We start from the raw sequence: 16,744 nt of genomic DNA on the forward strand, positions 1-16,744 counted from the left end.
TTGCTAGGGGAAACAGGCCCTCCTCCCCTGTCTGAGGGGGTCCTCCCCTTCTCTAAAGAAACTGTAATGATCTCTCGTGAGGCAGCTGCCCTGATAGGATTGCCAGAGAAAATATAGAATGTCCAGTTAAATGTGAATTTCAGAAAAACATTGAAAAAGCTCTAAGGGTAAGTATATCCCCAATATCGCAAGGCACATAGTTAGAATACAAAAGTATTTGTTGCTTATTTGAAATTTGAGTTTAACTGAACATCGTGTATTTTTATTTACTAAATCGGGCAGCCCAAATTTCAGGGACCGCTGATCTTCCTCCGGACCTACCCCTACTACTTAGCATTGTTTCTGGTCCTTAAACCTGATTTAAGTCCTGGCAGACCTGGAAGTACAGGAGGGGGTGGGGAGTACAAGTTATGACCTACAAGAAGGTGCAGAACACCAGAAATGAGACTGTGAATTCAGCGGGTCAGAGTCTGGCCTCTGCTGAACGAAGCTGAAATACCAGATCTTTTTCAGGATACTATTGAGGAAGCAATTCTATGACTTGGGGATTTACGAATGCCAGAGTGGATTTATGTAGTATCTGTTTGTCAACTCCCCACCAATGTGCACAGGGGTGGGGTGTTGAAAGAGAGAACTTTTAGGGGCGCCTGGGGGGACTGGTCAGTTGAGCATCCAACTTGGGCTCAGGTCCGGATCTCGCAGTTTGTGGGTTCAAGCCCCGCATTGGGCTCTGTACTAACAGCTCAGAGCCTGGAGTCTGCTTCTGATTCTGTGTCTCCCCCTCTCTGTGCCCCTCCCAAGCCCATGCTCTGTCTCTCAATAATAAATAAGTGTTAAAAAAATAAAAAAAAAAAAGAAAGAGAGAACATTTATCTTTTCACCCAAGGCTTTGAGTAATACATTCATGCAGAATATTCAGTAACCTTGAAAAACATCTATGGTGCTTATTCTCTGTAGGCTGGGAATGACGTTGGGATTTAGTTATGGAATTGTCTTCCCTGAATTTAATGGTGACGGAAGGACCTCAGGATGGTAGAGGTCAAGTGGCAGCACTCGAGGGCCAGAGGGCCAGAGACAATTGAAACAGAAATGAGAATGATTTGCCTGCAGAAATCGTTGCTCCGGGCTGACTGATTGCGGAATCTCTAAAACCGAAATAGAAGAATAACGGACTACAGTGTTATTAGATGGGCAGAAGCAGAAAAGATCTAGGTTTGACTTGAATCACTGGAAAAAAAAAAAAAAGTTATGGTTATTCACCAACCAATGCCCAGACTTGAGAGCCAGTTTATGGACCTAGGGCAGTTTGAATAAATAGGAGACTGGATCTTCTTGAGAAAGCATGCGGCTGCACGGTCAAAATGTATACCAGAAGTTTCCTCCCACTTTCACCAAGGAGGTGGAAAGCCATTCACCAAGGTTTAGATATACAAAAGGTTACAGGTTTATTTATTTTTTTAAATTAATTTATTTTTTTTAACGTTTATTTATTTGTGAGACAGAGAGAGACAGAGCATGAACGGGGGAGGGGCAGAGAGAGAGGGAGACAGAATCGGAAGCAGGCTCCAGGCTCTGAGCCATCAGCGCAGAGCCTGACGCGGGGCTCGAACTCATGGACTGCGAGATCGTGACCCGGGCTGAAGTCGGACGCTTAACCGACTGAGCCACCCAGGCGCCCCAAAAGGTTACAGATTTAGAAACAGAGATGAAAATACAGGAATAGATATAGGTGTGTTATCTTTAAATTAAGAGATCTAGCCAGAGTACTGTCCTGTCACCTAATGTTTTCACATAAAATATATAATTAACATCTTTACATGTCATGAAGTGCTTTTCCATGACATCTTTTTTTTTAATGCTTATTTATTTTTGAGAGAGAGAGAGAGAGAAAGAGTTGGGAAGGGGCAGAGAGAGAGGAGACATAGAATCTGAAGCAGGCTCCAGGCTCTGAGCTGTCAGCACAGAGCCCGATGGAGGGGCTCAAACCCACAAACTGTAAGATCATGACCTGAGCTTAAGTCCCAAGCTTAACCAGCTGAGCCACCCAGGTGACCCCCCCCCCCCTTTTTTTAATGGCTGAATAATATTCTGGTGCATGGCTGGTATTTCTTGTAACTTTGATTTTATGTTTCTTAGGGAATTCTCCATAGTCATTTTTTTTTTTAATGTTTATTTATTTTTGAGACAGAGAGTGACAGAGCATGAATGGGGGAGGGTCAGAGAGAGAGGGAGACACAGAATCGGAAACAGGCTCCAGGCTCAGAGCTGTCAGCACAGAGCCCGACGCGGGGCTCGAACTCCCGGACCGTGAGATCATGACCTGAGCTGAAGTCGGCCGCTTAACCGACTGAGCCACCCAGGCGCCCCTCTCCATAGTCATTTTAACATGACTCCTTCCAGTACTTTCCAAACCATGATTTGAAACATTTAGGTTACTTTAACATTTATGCCATTATAAAGAATGCAGCAATGAAACGTTTACAGTGAACTCCTAGTAAAAGTCTGTGTTTATTTCCTAAGCATAAGTTCTAAGAACTGGGTCAAAATAGATGCCCACTTTTGAGGGTCACAGTACATGGTACCCTTCAAGAGGTTTTGTGTAACTCTAGGTACATGAAAGTGTTGATTCATACACAGCTTCACCAACCTTGGAGAGTAACACTTAAAAAAAAATCTTCACTAATTTGCCAAGCAGAATGATTGTTATACTGGGGGTGGTACAGTCAACATAATTCCAAATTATTTGAAGTAAAAATAAAGTTTGAAGGCTTTTCTGCATTTAAGTCCCCAGATTCAGAAAAGGTACATCCTGGGATAAGGAAACATTTAAGGAAAGAGTTGCCAGAAACCCCCTAGGGATTGAGGGACAGAATGCACAAAAGGAATTCAATTAAGATTTTTACAACTCCAGGAGGAAACTTAGAATCCATTGGTGAAGGTAACAGGAAAGAATATCTCAACTCACTTTCACAAGTAGGTGGGCTGTTATCCCAGACGACAATATTGCCCGAGATGAGGCACGTGCTAGAGGGCTGACCGATGAGTCGGTATCTAAAGATAAAGAAGAATGAATGTTATATTCCCTGTTCATTTTCCTACTTATATTGCTACTTACTAGAGCTCACAATCTTGGAGAATTCAGGACAATTTCCATTTGTCATAGTACGATCACTTTCCCAAAGTTTATGTCTTCATTTGGACTTTAAATTTTTTTTTCACGCCTTCTCAACTAAATGGGCTCTCTCTTCTTTACTTTAAGCCACGGTTTTGTAGAAACCTACAGTATTTAAGATTCATCAACCTCAAACCAAACCAAAGGAAATCCAAACAGAACAACAAAAGTCCAACACTGATTTCATATTTAAAATGGTCAAGGCAGAAATTCTCACTTAGTATGCCACAAACTATTCCAAGCGTGCCATAAATGTGGAATATCTCCCCCATTGATAAGGTCTTGCAAAAACTATAGCAGAATATTACAACCAGGACATTGGCATAGGTATGATCTGCCAATTTGGTTCAAATTTCCTCAGTTTTATTTGTGCTAATTTGTGTGAGGGGTGCATGTGTATTTACATCTATGCAATTTTTTTTATACAGACTATTTTTTAAAAAATTTTTTTTAATATATGAAATTTATTGTCAAATTGGTTTCCATACAACACCCAGCGCTCATCCCAAAAGGTGCCCTCCTCAATACCCATCTCCCACCCTCCCCTCCCTCCCACCCCCCATTAACCCTCAGTTTGTTCTCAGTTTTTAACAGTCTCTTATGCTTTGGCTCTCTCCCACTCTAACCTCTTTTTTTTTTTTCCTTCCCCTCCCCCATGGATTTCTGTTAAGTTTCTCAGGATCCACATAAGAGTGAAACCATATAGTATCTGTCTTTCTTATACAGACTATTTTAAAGAGGATTTTCAAGTTTACAGAAATATTGACCAGAAGGTACAGGGATTTACCATATACTCCCTTTCCACACACATGCACAACCTCCCACATTACCAACATCCCCCACCAGAATGGTACAATTTGTTGCAATTGATGAAGCTACATGGACATATCATTATCATCTCAAGTCCATAGTTTACATCAGGGTTCACTCTTGGTGTTGGACATTCTATGGGCTTGGACACATGTAAAATGACATGTATCCAAAGGGTCGGACGCTCACCCAATTGAGCCACCCAGGTGCCTCCCCCCCGCCATGTTGTTTTAGTTTGCATTTTCCTAATGGCTAATGAAGCTGAATATATGTTCATGTACTTGCATCGCATATTCTCTTCGATGACATGTCCATTCATGTCCATTCTGGATTCAATAGTATGCCTCTAAATTTACGTCCTGAAACCTCAGAATCTGACTTTATTTGGAAATAAGTTTGTGGCGGATGTAACAGAGTTAGGATGAGGTCACACTGGATTAGCGGGGGCCCTACTCCAATGACTGGTGTCCTCAAAGGAAGAAGGAAGTTTGGACAAAGAGACACACAGAGGGAAGACAAAGGTAACACGTACAGAGGCAAAGTCATGTGAGGCAAAGCCAGACAGAGGCAGAGATGGAGAGATGTGTTTATAGCCAAGTGATACCAAGGACTGCTGGTAACCACCAGAAGCTAGGGGAAAAGCATGGAATAAATTCTTCCTTAGAGCCTCCAGTAGGAACCAACCTGCTAACACCTTGATTTCAGACTTGTTCAATTCCATCCCTAACTTGCTGTGAGTTTTTACCATGATTTGTTATTGGACTTTGTCAACTACAATTTCTGGGACCGTTGATATGAGCATATATATTTTCTACTTTGAGCATACAAATTAATATGAGCTTGGGTGGATCAGTCGATTAAGTGTCTGACTCAATTTCAGCTCAGGTCATGATCTCACAGTTCACCAGCTAGAACCCACATCGGGCTCTATGCTAACAGTGTGGAGCCCGCTCGGGATTCTCTCTCTCCTTCACCCTCTGCCCCTCTTCCGCTCTCTCTCTCTCTTAAAATACATACATAAAACACTTCTAAAATATTAAAAATTTTTTCCTCTTTAGCCCGTTAATATAGTTGATTATGTTGATTGATTTTTGGATGTTGAATCTGTCTTGCATACCCGGAGTAGTTTCCACTGTGGTCACTGTAGGCAATTTTTTTAATGCCTTACTGGGTTTGATTTGCTAACATTTTATAGACGGTAAAAAAAACTTCAATAAAGTATTAACAAATCAAACCCAACAGTACATAAAAAGAATCATATACAATAGCCAACTGGGATTTATTCCAGGTATGCGATTAATATTTTTAAAGACATGGAGTTCACAGTTAATAAGTTCTTTTCTTTCGTATTTGGAAAAGGTGTGCCACTTCCTTCTTGCCTCCATATTTTCAGATAGTAAACCCACTGCCATTCAAATTGTGTTCCCCTATAGGTAGTGTGTCCTTTCTCTTTGCTTGCGTTTAAGATTTTTCTCAAGGGAATTTGTAATTACTTATTGAAGCGATTTTATGAAGGCTGCTTTAAAATCTTCGTTAGATAGTTCCAACATCTGACTCATCTTGGCATTGGCATCCTTACTGGTATTGATTATCCCTTCTCAGTCAAGCTGCGATTTCCCTGGTTCTTGATGTGACACGTGATTTTTCTCTTGGATCCTAACACTTGGGATATTGTGTTAAGCGACTCTTGCTCTTAGTGAAATCAAGTTTAGCACGTAACCGCTCTCTTTAGGGTAGTGTGTAGATTCTGGCCTATTTTTGTGGGCTTTAGTTCCAACGACAATTGGATTTTCCAGTCTTGCAGGGCTATTCTGGTCGGCTTCATTCTCCTGGCTCCGCATCCCTGCTGACACTGCCTGGGACGGCGGAGGCGCTTCTCTGACCTGCCTGGTACCACTAGGTGAGGCGTGAGAGATGTTCAACCCTTGCATGGAGAGGAACCTCTCTGGCCTGTTCTCTGGCTATCTGGGGAGGGGGGAGCTCCCCCTTCGTTCTGTGTTGTGGCCACCAGGGGAGGGAAGTCCCTATCTAGGCTGCATTTTGCTGCTGGGTGGAGAACCAGGAGTCATGGGTCTGGGAGGCTCTCTCCTACTGCATGGAGGAGGAGGAAACCCCGAACCTGGTTCCCTTTCTGCTGCTGGGTTGAAGTCTAGGTCTCACCAACTGGGTTCTGTTGACGCCGTCACCACCGGCAGAAGAGAGCTCACTGCTGCTGGCTGGTGTGGGGCATTAGATAAAATTGTCATTGGGACTGAAGCCCAGGTTCTACCATTGATACAGCTGCTGGTGACCTGGGGACCTGCTGCTTCTCAGGGCTTCTCTGAGAAGGAGAGATGCTCCCCTGCCCCATCCGTGATTTCTGCTTATGCTGCTAAGCTGGGCAGATTAGACCACTATTGCCATCCACATGTCTCCCCACCACCTCCCCACTAAGCTTCCCTTTTCCCAGCCCTTTGACCAGAGAACAGGCTTCTCTCTCCCTCTCTTCCTGCCTGCTGAATATTCAGGGCTGCGTTCCTTCCAAGCACCCAGTCTTGGAGATAAAAAGGAAATCCAGGGACCTCACTACGGGGTCATTCTTTAAGTTTTATAGTCCTCCAGCCCATCTCCTTTCCACCTTTTGTGGTCCTTTCATGGTTACGTGTTGACCAGTTTCCAGGGTATTTAGCTACATAGAGAGACGCAGAGAAAAGTGAGTCTGCCCATCGTGTCCTAGAACTGGAAGTTCTTGCAATCGACATAAGTTTTAATGCTCTTGGAAGATAATGGAAGTATTAAATGTGTATGCACCTAATTACATAGCCTCAAATATATAAAACAAAACCCAGAAATACAAGAGGAAATTGGAAAAAAAATTGATAGATCAAGCCTGCTTTAGAAAAGAAACACACTCTGCTCATTTTATGAGGATAAATTGGTTATAAAGCCAGACAAGGACAGCATGAGAATGGGAAATTATGAGGCCTATCATACTTATGAGAATAAAAAGGAAAAAAATCTGAAATAAAATATTATAAAACAGATCTAGCAGTATATAGAAAATATTTATTATACTTCCAGACTGAGTTGGGTTCCTCCAACATTTCAGGTTTAATCTGTTAGCGCAATTCATGACATGCATTCCTCCTACTTCACTCTTTTGTATTTGGTTATTCAGTCGCCCCAGGCCCCGTTGTTGAAAAGATTCTTCTTTTACCTTTGAACAGTCTTGGGGCCTTGTTGCAAAATAGTTGATGATAAATGTACGGTTTTACTTCTGGATTCCCAATTCTGTTCTACTGATCTGTACATCTGTCCTCATGTCAGTATCACACATTCTTGATTGCTGTAGGTTTATAGTAAGTTTTGAAATTGAGAAGTTCTGCTTTTTCAAGATTTTTTTTTGACTGTATGGGTGCCTTGCACTTCCATAAGAATTTCAGGGTCAACTTGTCGATTTCTGCAAAAGGATGCTGGAATTTATAGGGATTGTATTAAATCTGCGGGTCAATTTGGTGAAGTCAATATTCTATAATTCTATAATATTCAATATTATTATAACACTAGCAATATTAAGTCATCCAATCTATGAATATAGAATATATTTCCATTTATGTAGATCCTCTTTAATTTTGTTTTCAAAAATATTTCATAATCTTCAGTGTATACTTTTATACTTCTTTGGTTCAGTTTATTTCTAAGTGATTTTATTTTTTTGATGTTATTGTAAGTGGAACTGGTTTCTTAATTTCATTCTCAGATTGTTTATTGCTAGAGTATAGAAATACAATTTAATTTTGTGTATTGGTCTGATATCCTGAAACTTGTTGAACTATTTATTAGCTGTAATAGGTTTTTTGGTGTGTGTGTGTGTGTGTGTGTGTGTACATTCCTTAGGATTTTCTATACAACACACATCATTTTCAAACAGTTATTTATTTAAATTTTTTAATGTTTGTTTATTTTTGAGAGAGAGAGTGAGAGAGCGTGAGCAGGGGAAGGACAGAGAGAGGGGGAGACACAGAATCTGAAGCAGGCTCCAGGCTCTGAGCTGTCAGCACAGAGTCCAATGCGGGGCTCAAACCCATGAGCTGTGAGATCATGACCTGAGCTGAAGTCAGATTCTTAACTGACTGAGCCACCCAGGTGCCCCCAAACAGAAACTGTTTTAATCCTTCCTTCCAATTTGGATGCCTTTTGCTTCTTTTTCTTGATTAATTGTCCTGGCTTGAACCTCCAGTACAATGTTGATTAGAAGTGGTAAGAAGTTTTCAATAACTTTTAATTTATATTAAAATTGTGTGTGATGTGTATGTGTGTGTGTGTGTGTGTGTGTGTTATAAAACTACATTTCTTAGCTGTGGATCATGGGAAGAGAAGTTTGAAAACCACTGTCCTAAGGAAACTTTTGTACATGTGCGCTAGGAGGCATGTATATTCATATCAGGAATGCTTAGAGTAGCCAAAACAAAACAAAGTAAAACAAACTGGCAACAATCCAAATATAACAAGCAAGAAAAAATAAATTGTGGCATACCCACATAAGGAAATACTCTCCCAAGTGAAAATGAATTAACCACAACCACATAGATAATTGGCAAAAACAAACTGTTAAATAGAAAAGCCAGTTGAAGAGAAGTACATAGCGTATCATGCCAGTGACATAAAGCTTAAACTAGGGAAAGCTAAATAGAAACTGACTTGGACTATGTATGGGAGAAAAGGGGAACAAATGGAAGGGAACGAACCACACAAAATTCGGGATGGTCGTTCCTTCCACACAGATGTTGGAGGTAGAAGGGGAATTGGAAAAGGCACATAGGAGGCTTCCAAGGTACTAGCAATGTTTCTTAAGGTAGGTGGTGTATACGCCGAAGTTCATTTTATCGTTATTGCTTATGCTATAGTAAATGTATTTTAAGTGAGCAATAAATAATAAAAACAAAGCAAAAGTTAAGATCTATGGTAAAGCAGTCTCTCTACTTCTTTCCTGAATTGGTTGTCTCCCTTCAGGACAAGCCAAGAATATGCCCACAGCAAGATTTCTGCACTGTGTGCGTTTCTGGAGAGGTGCTCTAACAATGGAAATTTGCCTGTCTACCATTCAGCTCCATCATCCCAAACAAATCATTCTTTCCCACTTCTCAGTCCAACATTTCTAGTTCTTAGCGCTTTGGGGCAAGAATATATGCATGGATCAACTACTGTTTGTTCCATTTGCGTCTTTAGAGAGCTGGTCCTTCCCATTTAATGAATGTTTCGTTTGGTTTTAGGTACATTAATTGGTTGTGCAGTAGGCATCTTTCCTCTCCACCCCCAGGTTTCTAGCACGGATATAGGTTTTTTCCTATTTTTCCAATATTTGTTTAGTCATTTCAGGCAGAGTTGAATGCCTGGATTCAAGCCACCACTTCTATTTAGAAATCTTATTGCTGTTTTTTTAACCTCTTTTTTAAAAAATTTATTTTGAGAGAGAGCGAGAGAGAGCAGGGGAGGGGCAGAGAGAGAGAGGGTGAGAGAGAGAATCTCAAACAGGCTTTTCAGCATCAGAGCAGAGCCCGAGGCAGGGCTCGGACTCATGATATCGGGATCATGACCTGAGCCAAATCCAAGAGTCAGAAGCTTAACCAACTGAGCCACCCGGGCACCTCTCTTATTGCTATGTTTTTAATAGGCAGGTAGACTTTCTAAGACTATTGCTAAGAGATTGGTGCTACAATTCTGGAACTGTCCTCCCAAACAGTGATGCTTGGCACTAGACTCACCCTTCATTACAAGCATAATTAATAGTTGATCCAAACTTGGTGTCTCCGTTTATGGTCATTCTGCCATTGATGAGTTCTGGAGGAGTTCCACATGATTTACCTATGGGAAAGAAGTAGAATTTGGGGACCGGACATCGAACACTCCAAACTTCTCTTAGTAAGTACGTAAGATCCCAACTGGCTGTCCCAACCTTTACTGAAAAGCATTTGTAGTTCCAAGGCTTTTGCCCCCTTGAAAGACACTTACAAGACTGCCTTAGGACCAGCCACCCACTAAGCACCACTTTCAAAAAGAGCCTTCCTCCAGATCTACCTCATCCTCATACTGTGCCTCCCAGAAAAATGTAAACTTCCCTTATTCCCAAAGTGTTCACTTTGTAATTCAACCAGTGTAAATCAGGGTCTCGAAGTGTGGGATTTTCTCCCCGCCTACACTTCTCTTTCCTTTCCCAAGTCACTCGTTACTCAGTTTCAGTGGTGACAACGGGGAACCCCTACTGAATGGAGGTTTTCCCTCAGTCATGCCTTGTGATAGTCATTTCTCATGAATCGAACTTGTAATGAAGGTGTCAGGAAGTCAAAGCAATAGGAAGATAGGACGCAAAGAATAACTCTCACATCTGCAATCCCTTTTAGGCAAACTTATTAAGTCATATGCATCCTGGTTCCAAAACCTGAACAATTGAATCAGCTCTTATGGACATTTAACTGACACAGTGGAATTCTCAGTCTAAAGGTACTTACGTTCACATTTGTTTTCAGCACTTGACCAGGTCAAGTTCTCTTGGCAGGTGATACGGAACTGTTTCTTGTAGTAACCAGGGCGGCATATGTAGTTCAAAGATGCCCCAATGGGAAACTCAGACTTCTCAATCTGTTCTGTAGGCCTGGCAAACGGGAGCTGTGCCGGGGCTTTGCAATTACCTGGAGACCAAGACCACAGTGGCATCAAAGTTAATGGAGAAACTTCTACTCTGCTGTCTGTTTGTCTCCAATATGCTTCATGGATGTGATCAAAGAAGAAGAATACTGTAATAATGGTAAAATTATTGCTTCCCTTAGTAGCGATCTTAGATATGAACTTTTTAAATCAGCATCTACTCACTTAGAAAGTCATTGCTATTTTGAAGGTAATTAAGAGTTAAATATATATATATGTGTGTATGTGTATGTATATATATGTACATATATATTTATATATATAAAATTATATATATAAATATATAAAATATATATACATATATATAAATATATAAAATATATAATATAAAATATATAAAAATATATATAAATATATATGTAATATATATAAAAATATATATAAAATATAAAATATATAATATAATATATATATAATATATAATATAAATATATATAATATATAATATATATAATATAAAATATAATATAAAATATATTATATAAAATATATATAATATATAAATATATATTTATATATTTATATATAATATATAATTTATACATATTTAATATATATATAATATATTTAATATATAAATATCTATTTAATTATTATACATTAATAATATATGTATATTATATATATACATATATATATATATTTAAATACTAGACTCAGCTATCTCCCCTTCAGGCCTAATAGGTTTAAGTTAAGGTAATAAAAATAATATTTACAGTCAAACAGTATGTAATCAAGAAGAAATATCTGTTGGAAAAATATTTTATTCTAGGTTTGGAAATCTGTCGGTTTTGTTTTTTCAAATTTTTAATTTTTATTATTTAAAAATTTTTTAAATTTTTTAAATTTTTTAAAATTTTTATTTATTTTTGGGAGAGGGAGAGCTCCTGTGGGGCAGGGGCAGAGAGAGGGCAACAAAAAATCCAAAGGGAATCTGCACTGACAGCAGTGAACCCGATGTGGGGCTTGAACTTGCAAACTGTGAGATCATGACCTGAACTGAAGTTGGTTCATTAAGCTTGTGGTAATTTGTAACAGCAGTAATAAGAAACTAATACAAAATATAATGGTGTATAGTGTTAGGAACTGGATTCGTATCGATCTGGACTTGAACTTCTACTTACTAGCTGTGAGGCAAAAGTAAAAATGCAAATATGGATAATAGCCCAAATAAAAAAGAATGTATGAATCCTCACTAGAGAAAGCTTGACCTAGCTTCCTTTTCCTCCTTCATTTCCAATCCCTCAAATTATTTATCCTATAATAAATAAATTATTTATCCTATTTGTCCTATAATAAATATATTAACGTGAACTCCATAAACTCAAGATCTACTCTAATTTATTAAAAAAAACCTCTTCCGCATAGCTTTACAGTATATTAAATACAATAACTGAAAAATATTTGAAGTATTCAATTTGATGACTTTTGACACATGTATGCCTCATGAAACTATTACCACAATGGAAATAACAAACACTTCCATCAGGCTCCCTCTAGTTTCCTCAGGTCCCTTTGTAATGCATCCATCTCTCCACCTCCTCCTCTAGGTGATCTCTGACCTGCTTCCTCTTACAACAGACTGATTTGACCTTCTAGAATTTCATATAAACCACATCACTCAGTTGGTACTTTTTTTTTTTCTTTTCTTTTGGTCTAGCTTTTACACAGAAAGCTTATTTTGAGATTTATCCGGGTTGTTGCATTAAAAAAAAAATTATTTCTTTTTGCTCGGTAATCTTCAGTTGTACAAATATACTTAATTTAGTTCATCTCTTTAGCTGCTGGAGGTTATTTGGATTGTTTCCAGTTGTGGGCTATTACAAGTGAAGCCACTGTGAAAATTCTATAGAAGTCTTTGTGTGGTCGCATGCTTTCACATCTCTTGAGTAAATACCTAGGGGTAAAACGCTCAGTCGTATGACACATTTGTGCCTAACTTTTTAAGAAACTGCCAAACTGTTTTCCAAAGGAGTTGGAAGTCATTCCAGTTAGTTCATCTTATTGCCAACACTGTTGGCAATTTTTAACATTTTAGCTATTCTAGTGGGTGTATGCAATCATCTCCCTGTGGTTTTGTCTTGGGTGACCCAGCCCACATTGAAATACTCCCAATCCAAACTTTTCATTCAAGGCAGATTGTTTTATTCTGTGCTAGAAACACAATTTACTTATTACTTCCATGCCTCTGTTCAAACATGAACTGTCAACCTGGGGCACACTCTGGTCTCCAGTCTGCAGATTCTACTCTTTTATGAAAAGATCTGCAAATGTCTGCAAATGTTTTGTTAAAACACCTTCATCAGTTAAGGAAAGAAAGCATACATTAAAAAAAAATTTAATGTATTTATATTTAATATTTAAAAATATTTATATATTTTATAATATTAGTACATACTACATATTATATTTGGTATATTATGTAATCTAATGTAATATATAATATTATGTATTATAATATATAGTTTGGAATATTATGTTATATATAACATATTAATTTATTATATTATAATATATAATATATACTATATCTATTATACAGATTAATGTGTATTATAAATTACTTATAAACTATATATACAAACTATAACAACTTAATACTACACATTAAATTATATTCATATTATACCACTTAATAAATTTCACATGTGTATGATGTCATTATATATGTTAATTATATAACAAATTGTCATGTCATGTTATATATATATAAATATAACATAATTTATATAACATTGTTATATAAAAGAACTATATTACATGTATCATATATTAAAATAGTAAATATATTTAAATATATGTGATAATTTTATATTTATAAAACTATATAATATCACATGTTATACATAAATAGAAATTTAAAAATATGCGATAGAGATGAAATAAACATTTTAAACGCTTTGCTAATCATGATGACTTAATATGATCATTAATTAATGTCTAAAGGGACAAAATAGTCAATGAGTTTCTCTGTTCACAAGGTGGATGTTCATTTCAAGTAGTCTTGACATTTTCTCGTTTTTTTAATTTTGTGAACTTCTGGTCACTTGTGATTAGACTGACAATGTTTCTTCCTCTTAGTGTCTGACAAAGAGCTTGGATATGTGTGCGCCTGAGTGTGTCTGTGTGCGCATGTCTGCGTGTGTCCATGCGTGGAAGGGATTGTCTTGTTTGCTTAAGTTGGCCTTATTAGAATTATCTTCATTCTGTTTCTATGTGGAAACACTTCGAAGTTACTTGTGCAATCACAGAGGTTATATTAGATAAGACGAGGTAACATAAACCATAAACCTGCTCATCTGAACACATGTAAACTGAAATAGGGGACAATTCACAGAAAGCCACTGGACTTGCCATCTTTTCTACCTTGCGTCTTTACACAGCGCGGCAACAGAGTGAGAGCTGCCCCAAGGACCAGGTGAGGGCGCCAGAGTCTGTCCTATGTTCCACACTGCCCTAGTACCCCGAGTGTGCTCATGTGTATGTGAAATAACTATCCGGGTGAATCCGCATGTCCAATTTGGATTCACTCCTTAAGTGCTGCGAGCACCATGCTCCTTGCCCTCTGCCTTCTCTGATCATCAAAGCTGAGATGTCCCCCTTTTGAGTCATGCTGTGGTCTTTAGGCTCTTGTCAGGGAAGGTCCTACGCATGGTTTCTCAGATCTACAGGGGCTTTTCAGGTTACAAAAAACACTGTCACATACACTACCTCATTTGATTTTCACAATAGTCCTCTCATATGGCAGGATGTCGACTATGTTCATTTTGTATGTATGGACACTGAAAGTCAGGGATGTGATTGGCTTGCTGGGCTCCAGGCCGACAGATAGTAAGTAGCGGCTGAAAAAAACAGAACCCAGGCCTCCTAATTAAGAAAAGTTCATAAAACTCCACCACACAGCTTCTACATGAATGCACCTTGGAGAAATAGCTCTCTCATAAATTCCAAAGTGCTGTGCACACTGTCAGCATTCCATAAACATTTTCTTTACCTAAATTCCTTTGGCAAGTAAATTACTAAGCTGTTTCACATTTTCAGGTTATTATGATAACCTCAGTAAATATTTTTTTTTGCAATTAACATTCCAGTAAGAAGAGACACAAATATACTCAAAAGGTTCACAAAAATTTCTACGCATTGACCATAGATTGCTTAATACACTTGGCTTGCTTCTCTTCTAGTAATAAAACTTTCGGCTTTATCACGTTTCTTCACCTGGTTGGTTACTTTAGGATGTCTATTAGTAATGACTTCAGTGGAAACTTGGTTTTCCTTTTTCCTTACTCTCTTAGACGGCACAAACAATGAACACACAATGTCTAGTGACAACAGAGAACAAAGTCACTTGGTCAAGAAGAGGCTGGACAAAAATAATTAAGACTCTCATTTCAACGGAGAGGTTTTACCAATGAGTCCAAGCAACTAAGACTTCTCAGAAAGCCAAAAATAAGAAGAGAAGGGTTCAAACTGAAAATGTTTACCTATTTAAAAGGAAGGAAGGAAGGGAAGATGCCACCTCAAAATTTCCCATCAGTTATAACAGGCTTTATTTTCTACTAAAACACATGACCAAACTGCCACAACGTGAAAACATCTCTACACTTCCCTTCTATCTGCGACTAGTGACACTGAGGGTTCTGGAACTTCGCTGGCTCTTCCAACCCCGTGGGACTTCTTCACACGTTGGCGCTCAATAGGTGCACGTGGTGGTCTGGGGTGTGAGTGGGGCGCATCCAACCAGATGCGAGGCAGTTTACGGTGAAAACTCCACCGGCAGGACTCCTTGTCCAAACACGCTCATGCACAAAGTTCAGAAAGAATGGCTGGAGGAAAGAACTTAAGTGACAGGCTGTGTGTTAGACCCCTGGACGCACTTCATGCCATTTAGGTAACAACACCGCGAGGTAGAAATCCGGGTTCACACCACACAGAAAAGGAAACGGACTCGGGCAGGTGCAGGAACCTTCCTCACACTTAAGAACTTGCTAGGATCAGAACCCAAGGTGGTCGTATTTCCAGCCCCCCCATTTCTTGGCTGCAATCCGCACTACGCTCCGCTCTAGCCGGCCTTTGTTAACAGACAAAGGCAGAGAAATTTCCTGCTGCACCTGTTCGGCACCTGCTCGGCACCTGCGCGCTCCCGGGCCGCTGGCACAACACAAGCCCCGGCAGAGGGGATCACCCAGAGCCACCAGGGTCCGGGCATGGGCGGGGATCTCAGAGTCCCCCTGCCTTCTCGCCCCACCCAGCGCCCAGCCCCGAGTCTCACCCCAGGCCGCCGGCAGCGTGAGCAGCAGCAGAACCGCGAGGAGGGCTCCTCCGGAGCGGGAGAGAGGGGGCGCCGGCGGCCCGAGAGGGTGCGGGCTCCTCCGAGAAGAGGCTCCCATCCTCTCCAGGAAGAGGTGCGACCTCGAAGGAAAGCGCAGCAGAGAGCGCAGCGGGGAGATGAGAGGCAACGCGCTCGCTCCCAGCGCTGCGGAGTGTGGAGAGCGCAGCTGGGAGGGGCGGAAAGAAGACTTTGACCGCAGCTTCCCCTTAAGGGGCGAGGTCCTGTTTACTACTAATTTGCATCGTTTCTAACGAGTTTCGCTCCCACGACCACCATCGGGAGCCCTCCGCAGGAGCAAAAGCTGGTGATGCTTCGTTTCCTTGATGTCGTCCGCGTGGAGGCTGGGCGGCTCCGGATAAAGGCGGTGGAATCTTGCTGCTCAGCTTTCCAACGCCTCCGCATGACTTTTCCCCTGGTCAAGAATCCGCGTGAATAGGTCAGCAAACGAAATGCCTGTTCCTTGTGTGAAAGCCACCGTTTGGGGCAACATGTACAGTATGTAGGAAATACCAGGAACTAATTCCTTTAAGTTGAATTGAGAGATACCAAGCCACTGGAAAAAAAAATTTTTTTAGCTGACCTAATCAGATTTACATTTTAAACATATAATTGTCTATACGGCGGGGAGACTGGCTTGGAATAAGGCAATAGTGAATGGGGCTGACCAGCAAGGAGGTTTTGCCATCAACCAGGTGAGATTTGATGGTGGCCTTGACTGGAGGTAAAGTGGACAATTAAGAAACTGG

The 16,744-nt window shown here is 39.9% G+C and overlaps 1 protein-coding gene across 1 annotated transcript in view; it reads right to left on the reverse strand.

Moving 5' to 3' along the window:
* CR1L (complement C3b/C4b receptor 1 like) overlaps positions 1-16,463 on the reverse strand; it is a 66,961-nt gene extending 50,498 nt beyond the window's left edge. Inside the window, exons 1-4 of the mRNA XM_042926324.1 lie at positions 15,939-16,463; positions 10,471-10,650; positions 9,727-9,826; positions 2,966-3,051 (exon numbers count right to left, since the gene is read on the reverse strand). Of these exons, the coding sequence (XP_042782258.1) occupies positions 2,966-3,051; positions 9,727-9,826; positions 10,471-10,650; positions 15,939-16,056 (484 nt within the window). The 5' untranslated portion in view covers positions 16,057-16,463. The remainder of the gene's footprint in view (positions 1-2,965; positions 3,052-9,726; positions 9,827-10,470; positions 10,651-15,938) is intronic.
* Positions 16,464-16,744: the final 281 nt, after the last annotated feature.

The sequence above is a fragment of the Panthera leo genome, chromosome F3 (genome assembly GCF_018350215.1).
Source record: "Panthera leo isolate Ple1 chromosome F3, P.leo_Ple1_pat1.1, whole genome shotgun sequence".
In the NCBI taxonomy this organism is placed as follows: domain Eukaryota; kingdom Metazoa; phylum Chordata; class Mammalia; order Carnivora; family Felidae; genus Panthera; species Panthera leo.